Source organism: Camelina sativa, chromosome 1 (assembly GCF_000633955.1).
Source record: "Camelina sativa cultivar DH55 chromosome 1, Cs, whole genome shotgun sequence".
NCBI lineage: Eukaryota > Viridiplantae > Streptophyta > Magnoliopsida > Brassicales > Brassicaceae > Camelina > Camelina sativa.
In genome coordinates, this window is record NC_025685.1 from 21,834,988 (window position 1) to 21,852,296 (window position 17,309).

General features: G+C 35.0%; 3 protein-coding genes and 2 pseudogenes across 3 annotated transcripts; 3 read left to right on the forward strand and 2 right to left on the reverse strand.

Moving 5' to 3' along the window:
* LOC104710582 lies at positions 65–1,747 on the forward strand (annotated as a pseudogene).
* On the forward strand, positions 3,550–7,239 carry LOC104701066 (annotated as a pseudogene).
* On the reverse strand, positions 7,322–9,182 carry LOC104701057 (spermidine hydroxycinnamoyl transferase-like). Its single transcript, XM_019229162.1, has 3 exons — positions 8,436–9,182; positions 7,997–8,233; positions 7,322–7,854 (listed from the first exon to the last, which is right to left on the reverse strand). Exons 1-3 carry the CDS (start codon positions 9,166–9,168, stop codon positions 7,463–7,465), a joined length of 1,362 nt encoding a protein of 453 aa, XP_019084707.1. The 5' UTR covers positions 9,169–9,182; the 3' UTR covers positions 7,322–7,462.
* LOC104701077 (mitochondrial outer membrane import complex protein METAXIN) lies at positions 9,861–12,170 on the forward strand. Its single transcript, XM_010416709.2, has 6 exons — positions 9,861–10,085; positions 10,734–11,068; positions 11,164–11,240; positions 11,328–11,388; positions 11,499–11,643; positions 11,772–12,170. The coding sequence occupies exons 1-6, from the start codon at positions 9,926–9,928 to the stop codon at positions 11,939–11,941; spliced, it is 948 nt and encodes a 315-aa protein (XP_010415011.1). The 5' UTR covers positions 9,861–9,925; the 3' UTR covers positions 11,942–12,170.
* LOC104701085 lies at positions 12,193–15,663 on the reverse strand. The gene is made up of 4 exons (XM_010416716.2): positions 13,785–15,663; positions 13,481–13,695; positions 13,155–13,378; positions 12,193–13,066 (listed from the first exon to the last, which is right to left on the reverse strand). Exons 1-4 carry the CDS (start codon positions 15,067–15,069, stop codon positions 12,346–12,348), a joined length of 2,445 nt encoding a protein of 814 aa, XP_010415018.1. The 5' UTR covers positions 15,070–15,663; the 3' UTR covers positions 12,193–12,345.

Below are 17,309 nucleotides of genomic sequence, written 5' to 3' on the forward strand. Positions count from 1 at the left end.
GTTTCTCTCTATTTATGTTTATACGTAGATTCTTCTTTTTTCAATTCAACGTCAGCATTTTCAGATTTCTGGTAATTAATTTCCGAAAATGGCCGAGGGAAGGCTCAAGGCATTGTTGTGTGTCTTTGTGGCCATGACATTTGCACTGGCCGAGATGGCTCGTGGACAACGGGTACCTTGCTATTTCGTTTTCGGAGACTCTGTCTTCGACAATGGTAACAACAATGCCTTGAATACCTCGGCCAAAGTCAACTATTCACCTTACGGTGTTGATTTTGCTAGAGGTCCTACCGGTAGGTTCAGCAATGGTCGTAATATTCCTGACATTATCGGTTAGTCCCTTCTCTTTGCCAATATTGTTCTGAATAAAATTGTTGATATAAACTACAAAAAAAAAAAAAAAAAAGTGTTATAAGAAAATAGTAGCACAACGTTTTTTTTTTTTTTTCCTAGTTCCAAGTTTTGAATTGTAAGTATTATTTTGTGAAAAAAAAAACAAAAAAAAAGAATATAGGAATTTCTTTGTTTTGTTTACTATAGATAGTTAAAGTTTGTCTCCACTCGTTTTTCATAACTATTATGTATTGCGGAATAAGTTTTTCAAAATTTGTGAATGTTCCTGTCTAACATATTTTTCTTTCTAATTCAGCTGAAATAATGAGATTCAGTGATTACATTCCACCGTTCACGGGAGCATCGCCGGAACAAGCTCACACCGGAATAAACTACGCTTCGGGTGGCGGTGGAATTCGCGAAGAAACTAGCCAACATTTGGTGAGACTTAGTAGACAACATTAAACTTGGTCAGGTATATATTGCTTCCTTAGAAAAGATTTAAACTAATCTTTTCATGGATTTTTTATATGATATATTCTTTTTCACGATATAGGGTGAAAGTATCAGTCTTTAAAACCAAATAAAGAACCACCGGAAGATGATTATGACGGCGAATGTTCCACAGGAGAAGCTGCAGAAGTGTCTATACACAATTAATATTGGAAGCAATGATTATCTCAACAACTATTTCATGCCACCTCCGTATATGAGCAATCGCAAGTACAGTTTCGATCAATATGCTGATTCTCTCATTCGAAGCTATCGTTCTTATTTGAAGGTACGACTATGCCGCCTAAGGTTTTAGGGAAGAAAATGTTGTATTTGTGTATATCTTTTTTTGGTCAACCAATGCTCTTTTTCAAAAAAAGACTTAGTGATTATCATAAAGTATCATATTATAGAAGAATATCTATATCGGAATTTAGATTGCATTTTCTAAAATTATATCATTACTTATATTACATACCAAATAGTATGATTCTTTCCACAACAAATAATAAAATACAGACGGGAAATTTTAATAGTATAATAGTGGTATTAAAAAATTAATATATTGTATAAGGAAAATAAAATATCAATATATATATATATATATATATATATGTGTGTGTATATTTTGTTAGGTAGATAATTTAAAGATATATTTTGTGTATAGTCATTGTACGTTCTAGGAGCAAGGAAGGTGGCTGTGTTTGGGGTGAGTAAGCTCGGGTGCACACCTCGTATGATTGCCTCCCATGGTGGCGGTTATGGCTGTGCTGCTGAAGTGAACAAAGCGGTTGTACCTTTCAACACGAACCTCAAAGCTCTCGTTTTTGAATTCAATAGAAACTTTGCTGATGCTAAGTTCACCTTCGTTGATGTCTTCACCGGCCAACATCCTCTTGCATATCTCGCCTTAGGTATGTAAACTATATATATTTGATTATACTCGTACTACATAGTTTTTTTTCCTACATTTCTTAATCTAGGAAAAAAACTATTATAGGTTTTGTAAAATATTATCATGACTATTATCCAGAAAACTATTTATTTTTTTCCTACATTTCTTAATCTAGGAAAAAAACTATTATAAGTTTTGTAAAATATTATCATGACTATTATCCAGAAAACTATTTACTAAAAATAAAATTGTCCCTTTTTATATACTATAAATTCATAAAGATGGAGTTTGGTTTTCTCACAAATTTTAAACAAATTATCAATTAATCAATTTATTTTCATTTATGAAGTAACATAAATGCATGCTATCTTTGGATTATTTTCCTATAATTTAATCATATATATTTGTAGGATTTACGGTTTCAGAAAAGAGTTGTTGTACCGTAAAACCAGGAGAAGAACTTTGTGCGACCAATGAACCAGTTTGTCCGGTTCGAAGACAGTATGTGTCCTGGGACAATGTCCACAGCACAGAAGCATCCAATATGGTGGTAGCAAAGGCCGCGTACGCTGGACTCATTGCGTTTCCGTACAGCCTTTCTATGCTAGCAATGTGATAGGTGCAACACTGCAAAATATATAGAGAAAACATTTTTTTAATATTAAAATTACATTCTTTTTATAAAGTTAATATGTATGATGATTAACTTTTGTTCGTCAATTCAATTATTTTATTTAACAAGATTTCAGAAGACTTTGTTTCAACAGGTGAACGTTACTATATGAGATGATATCTGTTAACCAAAAAAAAAAAATTATATGCAAATTTATGTACGTCACTGAATTTTCTAAGCTAAAATAACAACGTTAGATGGCTTAGTTTTCCAAACTCAGAAAAAAAAACAAAATGAATACTGCACGAAACCCTCTTAATTATGCTAAATAAAAGTAATAAACGTTAGTTTTTACGAGTCGAAGCATATATTTAGGGAATGAAAGCAAGACTAAAACGGAAAAATTGCATCTTCTTTTTTCTATTTACACTACAAAAATTCGACTTATTTCTTTATCTCGCTATAATAGTCTTTATTTCAACTTTTAGTGTTCATCATAATTTTTGTATTATGCTAAAGAGTTTCTAGCTAGTTTTTTTCTTTTCAATCTTTATACAAAAACTTTGATGTCAGACTAAGCTTGTATGCTGAATATATCCGTTAAGCTTATAACGCTTCAGGTGTTATATATAAATTAAAGATGTATTTTTCCATACTCTCTATAGAAATTACATTATCATGTCATAGTGATTGTTTTTAATTTTGCATATATATGTAACCAAATCCCTAGTTTGATGGGATTCACGACGTGTGTGAAGTTTAAATAATTTAGCAAACTACAGCTCATTGTAGAGGTCATCACAATAATTAACGCCAAACATGTCCAGTGTGTGGACTTTGCAAACTAATCTTTTTTTTTCAAGTTATGAAGATATGGTCGTTTTATTCAACTAAATAAGATATTTTTTTTTAAAACAAAGGTTTCTCTATCCCACTCAAATTCCAAAAAAAAAATTACTAAATACTTTTTCTAAAACACCACGAGGTTTTCCCTCTTGAAATAACTTATAATTTTCTCATTACAAGTTGACTTTCGAAAGTTTTTTTTCCAAAATAAAAAATTGATTCACGTCAAGTTGAATATTATTGAAGATCTTTCAAAAAAAGAAAAAAAAAACAAATATTAAACATCACTGATTTACTCATTATCTATTGTCTTGCGTATGTGTCTCGCTCTATGTATGCTTATATATAGACTTTTCTCCTTACATCAAAGTTGTCATTACATTTTATTTTTCTGGTTTATTTGCATAAATGGCCGAGGGAATGTTCAAACCATTGATGTGGGCTTTTGCCACGGCGTTTGTAATGGCCGAGGCAGTTCGTGGACAAGAAGTGCCTTGCTATTTCGTTTTCGGAGACTCCGTCTTTGACAATGGTAACAACAATGACTTGAACACCTTGGCCAAAGTCAACTATTTACCTTACGGCATTGATTTCGTTAGAGGTCCTACCGGCCGGTTCAGCAATGGTCGTAACATTCCAGACTTTATCGGTAAGCTTCAAATTTGGTTTATCTCTTTCGCCGATAATATAAATTACTAATTAGTTCTGTTTATTGGAAAGTGGCATAACGACCTGGCTTGAAGTTTTAAGTGTAGGTATTATTTGGTTTTAGCAAATGATCAAATGAATTAGTGTATACACTTATTTTATTTTTTTAACCATATAGTACTTCTATTTATTTTCCACTATAAATGAGTTTCAATGATTCTTTTTTCCTTTCAGCTGAACTAGTGAGAATCAGTTATGACATTCCACCATTCACCAAAGCATCGACAGAACAAGCTCACACCGGAATAAACTACGCTTCTGGTGGTGGCGGAATTCGTGAAGATACTAGCCAACATTTGGTAAGAACTTGAGCAACTTCACGGCCAAAGAGATTAGATTATAGAGATTTTTTTTTTTCATTCATTTTCATTAATAGAGATGAAAAAAGATGAAAAAAAAGGTAATCGTTTTTCATTATGTTTACATTTAAGAAGACATAATATTTTAAGGATTTAATATAGAACATTTTCTAAAAATATCCAGTTAATATTGATAATAAAAAAAAATACGTACTTTAATGTTATGGATTATGATATAGGGTGAAAGAATCAGTTTCCAAAAACAAATAGCGAATCACGAGAGGATGATTGTGACGGCGAATGTTCCACAAGAAGCTGAAGAAGTGTCTATACGCAATTAATATTGGAAGCAATGATTATCTCAACAACTATTTCATGCCAGCTCCGTACACCACCAACGCCAATTTCGATTTCGACCAATATGCTGATTCTCTCATTCAAAGTTATCGCTCTTATTTGAAGGTACTATATATATATATATATGCCTTCAATTTTGATTGTTTTGTAGAAATTTCACATTAGGTATATATTTTATATCACTACAAAATTTGAATATCTAGTGATTCTATGTTTTGTTCAAGAATAGTTTTAAAGCATTATCTTACTTATAAGAAAACTGAAATTAATTTTATAATTGTAGAATGATGATCTTATCGCAAGTTGGATTGCATTTTCTAATATATTATCACAACTTATATGCCATGGGTGATGGGTCATTTCTATGACATATATCTAGCTAATAGCGATTCCCTTGAAAATTGATAATCAAATCAAAGACAGAAGTATTTATTATATTTTTGTAGGAAAAATGTGGAAATTGAATAATTGCTATATTATGTAAAATAAAAACAAAAAAAATCTCTAATTTTCAATATAACTAGATTTTACCCCGCGGTATACCGCGGGATTATATATTTTACTAAAATCATTAAATTTCAAGTTGTAATTGTTAATTAATTTTATACGTTTTATTTAATGTTTAAGATTGTATAGTTGTATTTTGATTGTTAATTCTATGATTTAATCGGTGGTATACAGCAAAATAATTTATTTTTGTTCTAAATTAATTTATAGTATTAATATCCTTTTATATTATTAAGTTGTACCTGTTTGTTTATAATAATCATTTATATAGAGGTGTCAAACAGGTTGGTTCACATTTCTTTTTTCTTGGACCCCAGCGGGTCAACCCGCTAAGACCGCGGTCTTTAAAGTTATGCTTAAGCATGTCCTCGACCTAAATTTTATATTAATTATTTTTAAAAAATTAGTGGCAAAGAAAAAAAATAACTTATAATATTGATATTTTGTAAATCTTAATTGGTATACATTAAATTTTCTCACATTATCACATATTTCACGTATTATATATACATAACTATGTAAAAATATTACTTATATATAATCTATTTATTTTAATCATATATTTGTAGTTTTCGGGACAACCCGCTAACCGCAGACGTACCTTGCTAAAATATGTAATCCCTATAGACTTAATTTTGAGGAACGTCTTTTAACGGTACACCGCATGCCTATATTTTCTATATAAATTATATCTATAGAAATTTATTTTTTAGTATATAAAGCTGATTGTCATAGCGATGGATTATTGACATTTTAAATTTATAAGAATACCGATCATAACCCGTCCTATAATAATTTAAATTTATTAAAGTTTATTAAATAATATATTTTAAACCTTTTATAAAAATTAATTAGCTATATAGATAATAACATTAAAATTTTAGACAAAAACTAAAAATTTTGAAGTAATTGAATATGATTGATTGGGGCGAATATAGATTTTCTTATATTGGAATGGCAAAAATTTTGTTTAGTTTTGCAGAAAATTATGGTCGGAGGTGGAGATAATTTAGGAACATTTTACTTGATTGATATGATGATATTTAATTCACATACCTTATTTTTGTATATTTCGATTTTATCTTCTTTTTTTTTTAAATGTTTTAATGATAATGGTATTGGTTGTAAATACTTTTAAACTTTAAGACTACTTTGACAAAACTACTGCAAAAATAATAATATAGATAAATACATTTAAACTTTAACACTACTTTGACAAAACTGCTGCAAAAATAATAATATAAATATTTAAAAAAACGTAGAAATGAGGGAGTAGATTGGATCTATATCTCTAATGTATATTCCTAATCATATATCTTAGATATAACGATACAATTTTGTGTAGTCATTGTACGTCCTAGGAGCAAGGAAGGTGGCGGTGTTTGGGGTGAGTAAGCTCGGGTGCACGCCGCGTATGATTGCTTCCCATGGTGGCGGTAATGGTTGTGCTGCTGAAGTGAACAAAGCGGTTGAACCTTTCAATGAGAAACTCAAAGCACTTGTCTATGAATTCAACAGAAACTTTGCTAATGCTAAGTTCACCTTCGTTGATATCTTCAGCGGCCAAAATTCAATTGCGTATTTCGCTTTAGGTATGTACACAATATATATAACTCGCTATTTTTTTTACCTAATAGGAAACAGTTTGAACAAAACTAAAAACATAGATTATGAAAATATTTCAAAAATAGTAAATTTTGTGTCATCATCACGTACTATTATTACTAATCATAAAATCTATTCCATTAACCACACACGTGTCCACACAAAATATATATAATATCGTGAATAAGTACGATTTTAATGGTGTTTGTTTCTTGCAAGAAACAATATGATGTTTCCGATTCTGTTTATATAATTTAATCATATATAATTTTGTAGGGTTTACGGTAACAGACAAGAGTTGTTGTACGGTAGAATTGGGGCAAGAACTTTGTGCCGCAAATAAACCGGTTTGTCCGTCTCGAGAACGCTACGTGTACTGGGACAATGTCCACAGCACAGAAGCAGCCAATAAGGTGGTGGCACAATCTGCGTTTTCCGGACTCATTACGTCTCCTTACAGCATTTTTCTGCTTACTATATAACATTATTTGGACAATGTGTATACTTATTATTAGTATACATACACACATAAATTCATCATATATTAAAAAAGAAACAAATGATCATTACCAAATAATAACCCATTCTAAGTCAAATTCATTACAATATTATTACCAAATGTTTTAATGGAGAAGCACGATCTCTAAATTCAGTAGCAATCTTCTTATAGGCCAAACAATAATACTGTATGTAATTTATATGTGTGAATTTATTAATACAGTTCAAAAACCACAGCAACAGAATTATAATTCAAATGAAAATGCATAAATATTTGTATACGTCATGTATATAACAACATATATAAGCCTAGATATCTTCATAGAAGTGTTTCTTGAAGGCCTCCATGTGAGTAACTTGTAGACAGGTAGCGAGTATCACCGAGCCGTCTTCGTCGTGATCCGGCAAGATCAGTGAGTCGCCGTCGAAATCATGCGTGCCTGGTCCCGTGTAGAATTCCTTACCCCATCCGAAATCAAGGCCGCACATTGGCAAAGTTAACCAGCTCACCAATCCAAGATTAGGGTTCCCGTAGAATGGACCCTCCGTGCTTCCCAAGGCATGTAGGTCTTGAAACTTCTTGAGATCTTCTTGGTTCTTGAGATACTCGATCCCAATCATCACGTATTCGTTTGTCACATTCTTTATGGCTTTACTAATTAAACTCGCCGCGAAACCCAATTCATTCGATATCAGTTCACCTATAAGCATCACAACATTGTCGAAACAGACGTTGCATTGTAGAATTAATACTAACCTACCTTTACCTTCAAACCCAAGAGAAAAGGCAAAAAAGAAGATTAAGAAAAAAAAAATATAATAATAAAAGAATAAAACACGTACCTGAGGTGCTTGCTGCGACCACGTCAAGAGTAGCATTGCCGAAGTAGCCGCGTGGAAGAGGTGGCTGCATCCGACTTCGAGTATCTATACAGATTCCTAAAGCCGTGGGTTGCTCCGGAGAGTGGCCACGTGCTTTACACGCACACCTCCACACATGTCCCGTGACCGTTTCGTACCTAGTAAACCCTCTCGATGAATCAGAGTATTTGCTTCCGTTCGCTTTACTTCTTAGACCATCTTTAGTGGAGAACCGATCAATTGTTTCTCAGAAAAAAAAAAAAAAAAAGATTTACTATACATTTTTCTTTTTTATTTATTTTTAATATGTACACCAATAAATGAAAGACATGTGTCTAGTTTCAAGCAAGTAACGATTCTTAAAGTTCTCCAGCAAGTAACGTTTCTTTTGGTTTTAGCTTCTCTCTCCTCTTTTTATTACTATTCTCAAGCTGAGACTCGCTCAGTTTTAGCATCGTCACAATCGTTTTCTTCTTTCTCTCTTCTACATTGTCCTTCTCGCCAATCAAAAAAGGCGGCTGATCAAACTCTTTGTGGTCGAACTTTGGCGGCGATGCAAACGGTGGGAGCGGTTCGCCAGCCCAGAGGATTTTCCGGTCGAGAAATGGAATGGTTTCTAACGGTTCACCGCGAGCGAGTCTCGCCCATTCAGAAATAAAGTGAAGCGCGCTTTGGCCATCGACGATCGCATGAGAAATGTTTACACTAAGACTTAATCCACCGCATTTGAATTTGGTAAGCTGAGCTAAAAAGAGAGGAATCGTTTCGATAGGGTTTTTATAGTTAACTTGCGGCATAAGGTTCTCGAACTCCGGTGTCGGAGAGAAATCTTCGAAATCTGAAAGCTTTCCCTCGGATTCAGCTTCGATGAACTCCACTCCTTCGGCATTACAATTGAGCTCGAACCGCCCCCGTGGGAGCCAACGTAGACGGCCGGCCATAGGGTAGAAATGGACTAGCACACGGCTTAACGAGTTTTTTAGGGTTTCGACTACATTGCCTTGGAAAGATTCATATGGCTTGTCATAGAAGTAGAGGGTGGGAATGTGAGATATTGTACCAACTTGATCCCACTCAGCTAATGGAAACCGACCGATCCACGTTGGTTCGGCCGGTACTATAGTGCAAGATTTCCTAAAAGTTATGGGAGCCATAACACAAAGTCACAAACCCCCCTTCTTGTTTTTCTCTTCTCTTTTCAAACTTTGTGCTAAACTAATGTTTATATAGTATATTCAATAACATGATTTTATCTTAAGTTTGTAGCACTTAGTCAAAAATGTATTTCTCGTGGTTGATTTTGTTGCCTTGGAAGCAGCTTATTTAGTGGAAGTGATAATAGGGTTTAGTTTTGTTCGGTTGTATGATCATGCGTATTGTCCTTTCTCTACTATTATATTCACATTGATGATGAAACATTCCATGAAACAAAAAGAAGTTCCGTCTACACTTTGGCATATTTAGGAAATGCATAATTTATTTAAAATAAAAACGTTTAGAATTTAATTCCCCAAGTGTAAATTCTAAACTAAATCCTTAAATCTATACCATGTAAACTCTAAAAACCAAAAGACAATTTTCATAAATACCACTAACATAAATTTTTTCCAAAATGCAAAATCCAAAATCATTAATACTACTAGCTAACCAACCCCTGAAGAAAATGATTTGCTTAAAAAAAAATTTAAGTCCATTTACTCCCGTCTACATACTTAATGGGTAATTATTGGGCCTTTAAAGCCCAAATAGGGTGGTGTATTTAAAAACCCTAATTTAAAAACCCGACCGACTAAACCTTGACCCAGACCCCGACCCGACTGGATCTCCTCCTCTCTCATATTATTTTTATCATTCTTCTTCTTCTTCTTGACCAGAGCTCTCTCTCTCTTTCATACACACACGATCACGATAATGGAAGGCGATCAAGAGACGGAGGTTTATACTTTGGTCGCAAGGAAGCCTAGCTTCGATCTCCCAACAGCTTGCCCTAATTGTCTTCCCGCTTACATATACCTCAAATTAGCCCAGCTTCCTTTTGAACTTGCCTTCAATTCAACCTTCCCTGATTCAGGTATCAACGCGATATCTAATTGTTTAGAATAAGGTCTCGGTTGCGTGATGTGTTTGTGGTTGAAGTCCTCATTGGTTAATTCGGTTAAGCTTGAATTGAGATTCGAATCCTAGACAAGATACGTTTCAGAATGACTGGTCATTCTTCCATAAATACTGTTTTTACCAAAAAAAAAAAAAGATACGTTACAGTTCTTGATTCAGAGTTTTAAATTGGGGTTTTTAGGTTATAGTAATTCATGTTTCAACTTTTTGGAAGTGTTCAATTTGACATTAGATAACATTGGTGAACTCTTCTGGATACGAAGAGTTTTATAATTTCTTCTTATGGCTTTGGTTGAATTGCTCGTTCTCGTACTTGATTCGAAGAGAGTAATGGTGTTTTGTTACAATGCCTGTGTATGAGAATTGTATACAGAAGGAATTAGTAGTTTGATATTGGTTTTGTATCTTAACACTGGTGCAATGGTGTAATTTGATAGTATCTCCTAAAACTTTGTGTATGTACTTGCGTTTTGCAGTTGAGATTTTGAGTAACCTTTGCTCTCTGATATATACAGATTTGTGCATAAGATGTTTTGAGCTTATGTATTGAGTATTTACCATGTTATCAATTGTTTCCTTTTTTTTTTTTTGTGGTTTTGTGTAGATGAACTGCCGTACTTTGAGAACGGTACTTATGTTGCATATAACAATGAGGATGGAGGAGTAATTGAAAAACTGAAGAAAGATGGGATCGTCAATCTTGACGCTCAACTCCAGTCTCTTCCGGAATATTTATCGTTGAAGGCTCTTATTGCGTCTTGGCTGGAAGAAGCTCTTACCTATGAAATATGGGTTGGTACCGAGGGAATATCGACATCGAAAATCTACTATTCCGATCTTCCTTGGGTGATTAGCAAGGTCCTGTTTTATAAGCAGACATGCATGGCCAAGAACCGTTTGGGAATCACCAAAGAAAACGCAGAGCAAAGAGAAACACAGGTCGGCTTTACTTAAGTGTTGTTGTTACTTTAATGAGACATGTGGTTTGTATCATTCGAACTAGTCTACTAAAGTTCATAGTCTTAAATGAACAGATATACAAAAGAGCAGGTGAGGCATATGAAGCTTTGTCGACTAGGTTAGGCGAGCAGAAGTTTCTCTTTGAAGACAGGTATTGCAATCATATTGATGAACATGATTCTCTCTCTTAGGCTTTCTTTAAAAGATTGACAATGTTTTTGTTATTCTCTTCCCACAGGCCATCGAGTCTAGATGCTTTCTTACTCTCGCACATGCTTTTTATAATCCAAGTATTACCGGTGAGCAGCTTTAAAAATTTCCAACAATATACTCTCCACTTATTGATTAATCAGGTAGAAACTAGCTTCAAAACAGTTTATGAAGTAGTTTTGTAATGATACATGATCAGGAAACATCTGTGCTTCGCTGCAAACTTCTGGAACATAGTAATCTTGTCAGATATGCTGAGAAACTTAAGGCAGAGTTCCTCGAAGCCTCTTCTTCATCTCCATCACCTCCACTTCAGTCGTTCCCTTCCTCATTTACTAGAAAGGGTAAGACGCATCCAAGCCTTACAATTTCCATATCATGCGCTCCTCAGATTTTGTCACATCTGTCATATATGCAAGTATATTGGATATGTCTAAGCCTGTAAAGGAAATGAATTTCATCTCTTGTTCAGGTTCGAAGCCAAAGAGCAAACCAAAAGTGGAAAAGACCGAAGAGGAGAAAAAATTCAAGAAAAGAGCAAGATTCTTTCTAGCTGCTCAGTTTCTAGCTGTCGTTATATACTTATCCGTGATGGGAGGAGGTAGTTCCGATGAAGTGGAGTATGAAGATGAAGATGACTAAACCAAAGCTTCTCTTGTTATTGAATGATCCCAGTGGTATCCCGGTAACTCAGGCAATCTCGTCTTCCTAACTACCATAAAGGAACCAGTAATCTCTGTGCGTTTTTTCTTGAACTCTTAGTTAGCGAGAGGATACAGATCTGAGATTTATTCACATTATAATGGTTTTTGTTCTGAATGAGATTCAATTGGCTTTTACATAAATTTAATTGGTTCAAGACAATGTATCAGAACTGGAAGACTTTTGGAACATTCTCAAAATCAACTGAACTAACTCTATTTGTCTTACTAATAATAATACGGATCTCATCCATCTATAAACTATCTTCTGATAGCAAAAGATGATGCCAAAAACCTACCTACAGTAATTCTAAACTCTCTAAAACCAAATAAATTAAATGACAATTAGGAATTGAAATTTACATCCGGCGGCTGCTCCGACGTATCTTCTTCTGGTTGGCTACCAAGCTTCGAGTGTTCATCAGCCGAGTTGATGGCAAACTCAGCGAGTGAACTAACTGCAACAGACATTCCATGGCAGAGAACCTTCACTGCAACCTCTGCAAGTTTCTCAGCAGTCATCACAACATCTTCATCTACCTTTTCAGCCACCACAAGGTCCATGCTCTCTGATCCTGAATATCTCCTGGACCCGCTACCGCTCCAATTGGGATCTTCCCTAACTTGCCTTGCATAGATTGAACCCATTCCTGAGGCAAATAACTCAAGTTTGTCCAAAACCGGTTTCTCGTTCAAGCTGTTAAGCAACCTTGACCATTGGATGCAGACTCGGTATATAGGATGTGGACATGAGGATAATCTAACTTTCTCGGGGTCAGGGTCGCATCTGAAACATCTTAGAAGCCATCCGGATAATGCTTTAATATAGGATCTCTGAGATGTGATCCATAATTCGAAACAGGCTCTCCAGTTTCGAAGCTGAGCTTCAAGATTCAAAGCAGATTGAGCTAATCTTTGAGAGTTGATAGCCTCTGGCGTTATTGAAGGTTGTCTCTTCTTGTGACGTTTTGAACCTGGTGTGCCTGCAAGTAACAGTTTGGCTTCGTCTAGTGTTCGTTTCTGTATCTGGTGACTTTCTGCCATCACTTTCCACATCCTTGTTAATCTGTTATGATCATGATTACCATTTTTTCAGTGTGAGGGTTAAAGATAAACCAAAGAGGAAGAAGAAGTTGTTGGTGTTACCCTCTTACCCTTGAACCAGCTCAAGAAGCTGAGGCAACAGTTCTTGGTCACGAAGAGTCTCAATCCTTTTAGAGATGGATTCAATCGAGTGTATTGAGACCTTGATCTGTGTGTCAAGATCTCTGATTGTAGCCCTTGTTTTATCAACCGCAAGTGGATCATCTCCTTTCACGTCCTGATTTTTCAGCTGCATACATTTCTTCTCATATGCTCTTCGAACACGTTCCCCGGACTGTTACAACACCAGAAAGACCATTTGTTTATAATCAACACTCAACAGAGATAAAATCAAGATTTCAACTGTCACCACTTGTTTAGATCTCTTGTCACTTACCCTAACTTCATCGTAGAGTTTCTTCTCCCACGCAAAAAGTCTGTCCAACGTTGTTTGGTGGCTACCTGAAATCATGCAAGATTCATCTGAAACATCGCTTCTGCTTTCAGAACCACTCTCTCTGGAACCACCAGAAGAAGTGATCAAGAATCTTGAAGAGGAAGATCTTGATGAACCCGAGCGGAACAAAGCTACTGGATTCAGAATTTTCCTGGCTACAAACACAAAGAAACAAAAGAGAATTTCATTTGTAAGTAAGTCATAAACCAAAAAAAGATATTGCAACATTGTATCATGAACTTACCACTATGGTCATTCGAAGATGATGCGTATTGAGCCTTACTAGCTTCCAATAGCCCCGAGACTTCTTTAGCCGCGTCACAAATGGTAGTGAACTGATCTTCAAGATCTTTGATTACCTCAGCCATGCTTGTTGGTCTGCGGTTCACATACACCGTGAAACCTGGAGACTTTGTAACATCTCTAACACCAACAACATTCTTCATCTCTTGAACCTTCCCTACTCCAACAACATTCCCTGTAGGTTGTTGTTCTCCTCTTGACACCTCAACTTTCCTCTGCGTTGGAGCTACGCATTTCTCACCCCCCTCATTCTCACTTTCACACCCGCTATCCGTAAACTCCCCATCATCATCATCATCATCCTCATCACCATCATCTTCATCCTCGTCCTCATCCTCATCAACATCTTCAACTTTAACTTCCTCATTGCAACAACTCTTATCTATTTTACCTCTACTTTCTTCAGTTGCTTTCGGATTCGGATTAGGATTATGAAACCTCACAGGTTCAGGTTCATTAGGCTCATCATCTTCTTCCAAATCAGGAATCCCTTCTTCCTCTCTAACACGTCTTAACCCTTTAATCTCATCATCCATACCAGTACCACTCCTATTATCAACACTTGCTCGATCATAACTATTGTTATATCCATAATAATCCAATGAAGAAAATGGATTCCAGAAGAAATCCCACTGAGAATTCTGCGGTGAAGGAGGTGGAATGTTATGAGTACTCAACCTTTGCTCAGGAGAGCTCAATGGATTCCAAAATGAAGATGAAGTCGAAGCAGAAGTGTTCATATTCATATTCATACCAAAGAAACCATCTGATTCACCATATTGGTTACTAGGTGGTGAGAATGTCTCAACTCTAAACGTTTCAGGGGATCTCTGTTCGACTCGAACAGGTCTGCTTCTATTAGCCATCAAGTAACTAGCTTTAACATTCGATCTTGGCCTACCTTGAATCATCTTAGGAGGCATTGAAGAAGGCGTAATGGAGATGAACTCACCGCTGCTGTTACCGCGGTTGCGGCGCCTAGGTGGTCTTCTCTTGACCGGAGTGATGAATGAGTCTTGACTCAGAGGAACGAACTCGTTGTTGTTGTCTCCTTGGATGATAAAGTCATGGAGAGCATCAGAGACTTTTCTAAGAGATTGGATATAAGCAATGTGACCAGAAGCAAACTTAGTTCTATGTTCTATAGCTTGTTTGATGAAACGTTTCCTGTCTTTACAGATCTGAACAGCTTCTTCATCATCTAACTTCGAATGAGAACATCCCATTTTCTTTATTGAAGCTTTTTCAATCCAAGAGACTCATACAAAGCTACGGAACAACTGAAGAAGAAGAAGGAAGTAAAGAAAATAAAGACATAGCTTAGTTTTATTAACTGAGAAGATTCTTTGCTTAATATACAGACAAAGCTTTTTGAAAACCCTTAAACCCTCTTCAAGAAATGAGTAGATTTTGCGATTTTACTCAAAAAACGACAGAAACACAGATGAGAAATCGTGTGAAAATCTTTGGATTTGGTCTTGAGAAATGGCCAAAAGAAGAAGAAAAAAAAAAAGGCAAATAAGCAAACCCAGTAAAGAAGTTAAAGAAGAGAGAGAGAGAGAGAAGACAAAGAAATAAAAAACCTAATTATGAGTCAAAAGAGAACTGAAGGAGGAGCGTGAGGGATACACAGTAGACGGAGAGAGAGAGAGAGACGTTGGAGAAAGCAACGGTCAAAATTACTGTCGGATTATAAAGGAGAGTGAGACTGAAAGAGAGAAGTCAAGACTCTATTACTCTACTCTCAATCAAGATGGAGAAGAAGACAGAGTTACTCGCTAGCACACACATTAGGCAACAAGAACATTAATAAAAAAAAATCAAATAAAGTGAATGGGGAAGTTGGAGGTGGAGGCAGAGCTGTAAATAAAATATGACAACTAGTAATATTTTTAAAGCAACGGCGACGAGAATAATAATATTTTTGGCTACGAAGCAAAAAGACCGGACACGGTATACGACTTGCTGTTTTGTTTCTATCCTCGCTTTTCATCTTTATTTTCGCTTTTGCCACTCTCAATATTTTTTTTTGAGTTACTAGGTGGCTAATCACAACTCGAGAAAAAAAGCTAGCAGTATCGATAATTTTATTTATGGGATTTTTGTCAAATCTGTCGTATTTTTTTTAAAAGTTTTCAAATGTGCCGTATTATTTCAATCTTACGAAATATGTCATATTTGGTATTATCATAAATTGTTGTCCACCAAAATAAAAACAAAAAGGTTAAACTTGTCCATGAATGTTGAAGTTGTCCACCAAATATCAAAAATGTTAAAGTTGGTGATAGAAAGGGTTAAAATTGTCTTAAACAGTTAAAGTTGTCGACCAAAGTGGTTAAAGTTGTCTACCAAATATCAAAAATGTTGTCCACCAGTTTAAGTTGTCCGCCAATTATTATCGTTGTGGCACATTTGGAAAGACTTAATCGATTATGGCAGATTTGAAAAGGAAAAACATTGTTCATGGCACATTCGATAGTTTTCTCTTTATTTATTTATGATATTATTCATCGATAAACTTCGAGTCTCCGATAGTGATATATCCATGCAGGGTGTATGTCTTATTAATTCATGTGCAATGGGCAACATGCATAATTTTGTTAGTCATTCTACTATATTAATGATATTATATATTTGCTAAAAATCAAATTACTTTCTGTCTTGATAACTCTTATGTTTTTTTCACTATAGGCGTTATTAATAGAATATCACAGATGAAAATTATATTCATATTGAATCAATCGTTGGAATATGAGAGTATAAATTGTGATAGCAAAGCAATGGAGCATTATAGTAACTGCGGACGCATCACCAGTGGGAAAATACGTTGGAAGAATTTAGGAAAAGCAAATCAAAAGAAGGGGACCTGCATCAGCCTCACTCAGCCCTGTTAAAGTAAAAGCCAGTATTTGGACCCTACCATTCGTAAAGATACATCATCGATAAAAATATGCCTCGATACCTGATCTTTCTCCTTTTTTGTTCCTGTGTACTCATTTTATTCACGACAATGCCATTGACATTCATACTGTATTAAGCAATGTTTTGAACCCGGACTGGACCGACCGGTTGAACCGGTTTTAACCGCGAACCGAAAGATATCCTAATCCGGATTATACCTAAAATTCGGCTATCAAAAAACTCGGTTAGAATCGGGAAAACCCGGTTAAAACTGGCTAACCGGATGGTTAAACCGGCGGTCCGGGTCAAAGCCATCATTTAATTCTTAACAAATTAAGTCAATGTATGTAGAGGTTATGTTATATAAAGAAGGAGTAATGAACTTTTTCTTCTATATTTGTTCGATGTGGGACAAAACAGTTTTCTGTTTTTTTTGGTTAAAGATTTTGTTTTTGTTCTGTCATGATTGTCACTATTTAAAAGTTTTTGTTCATATGTAAATTTCTCTCTTTTAAAAAAATGATAAAGAATAAAAATTTATAACTATAGTTCAAAAATATATATT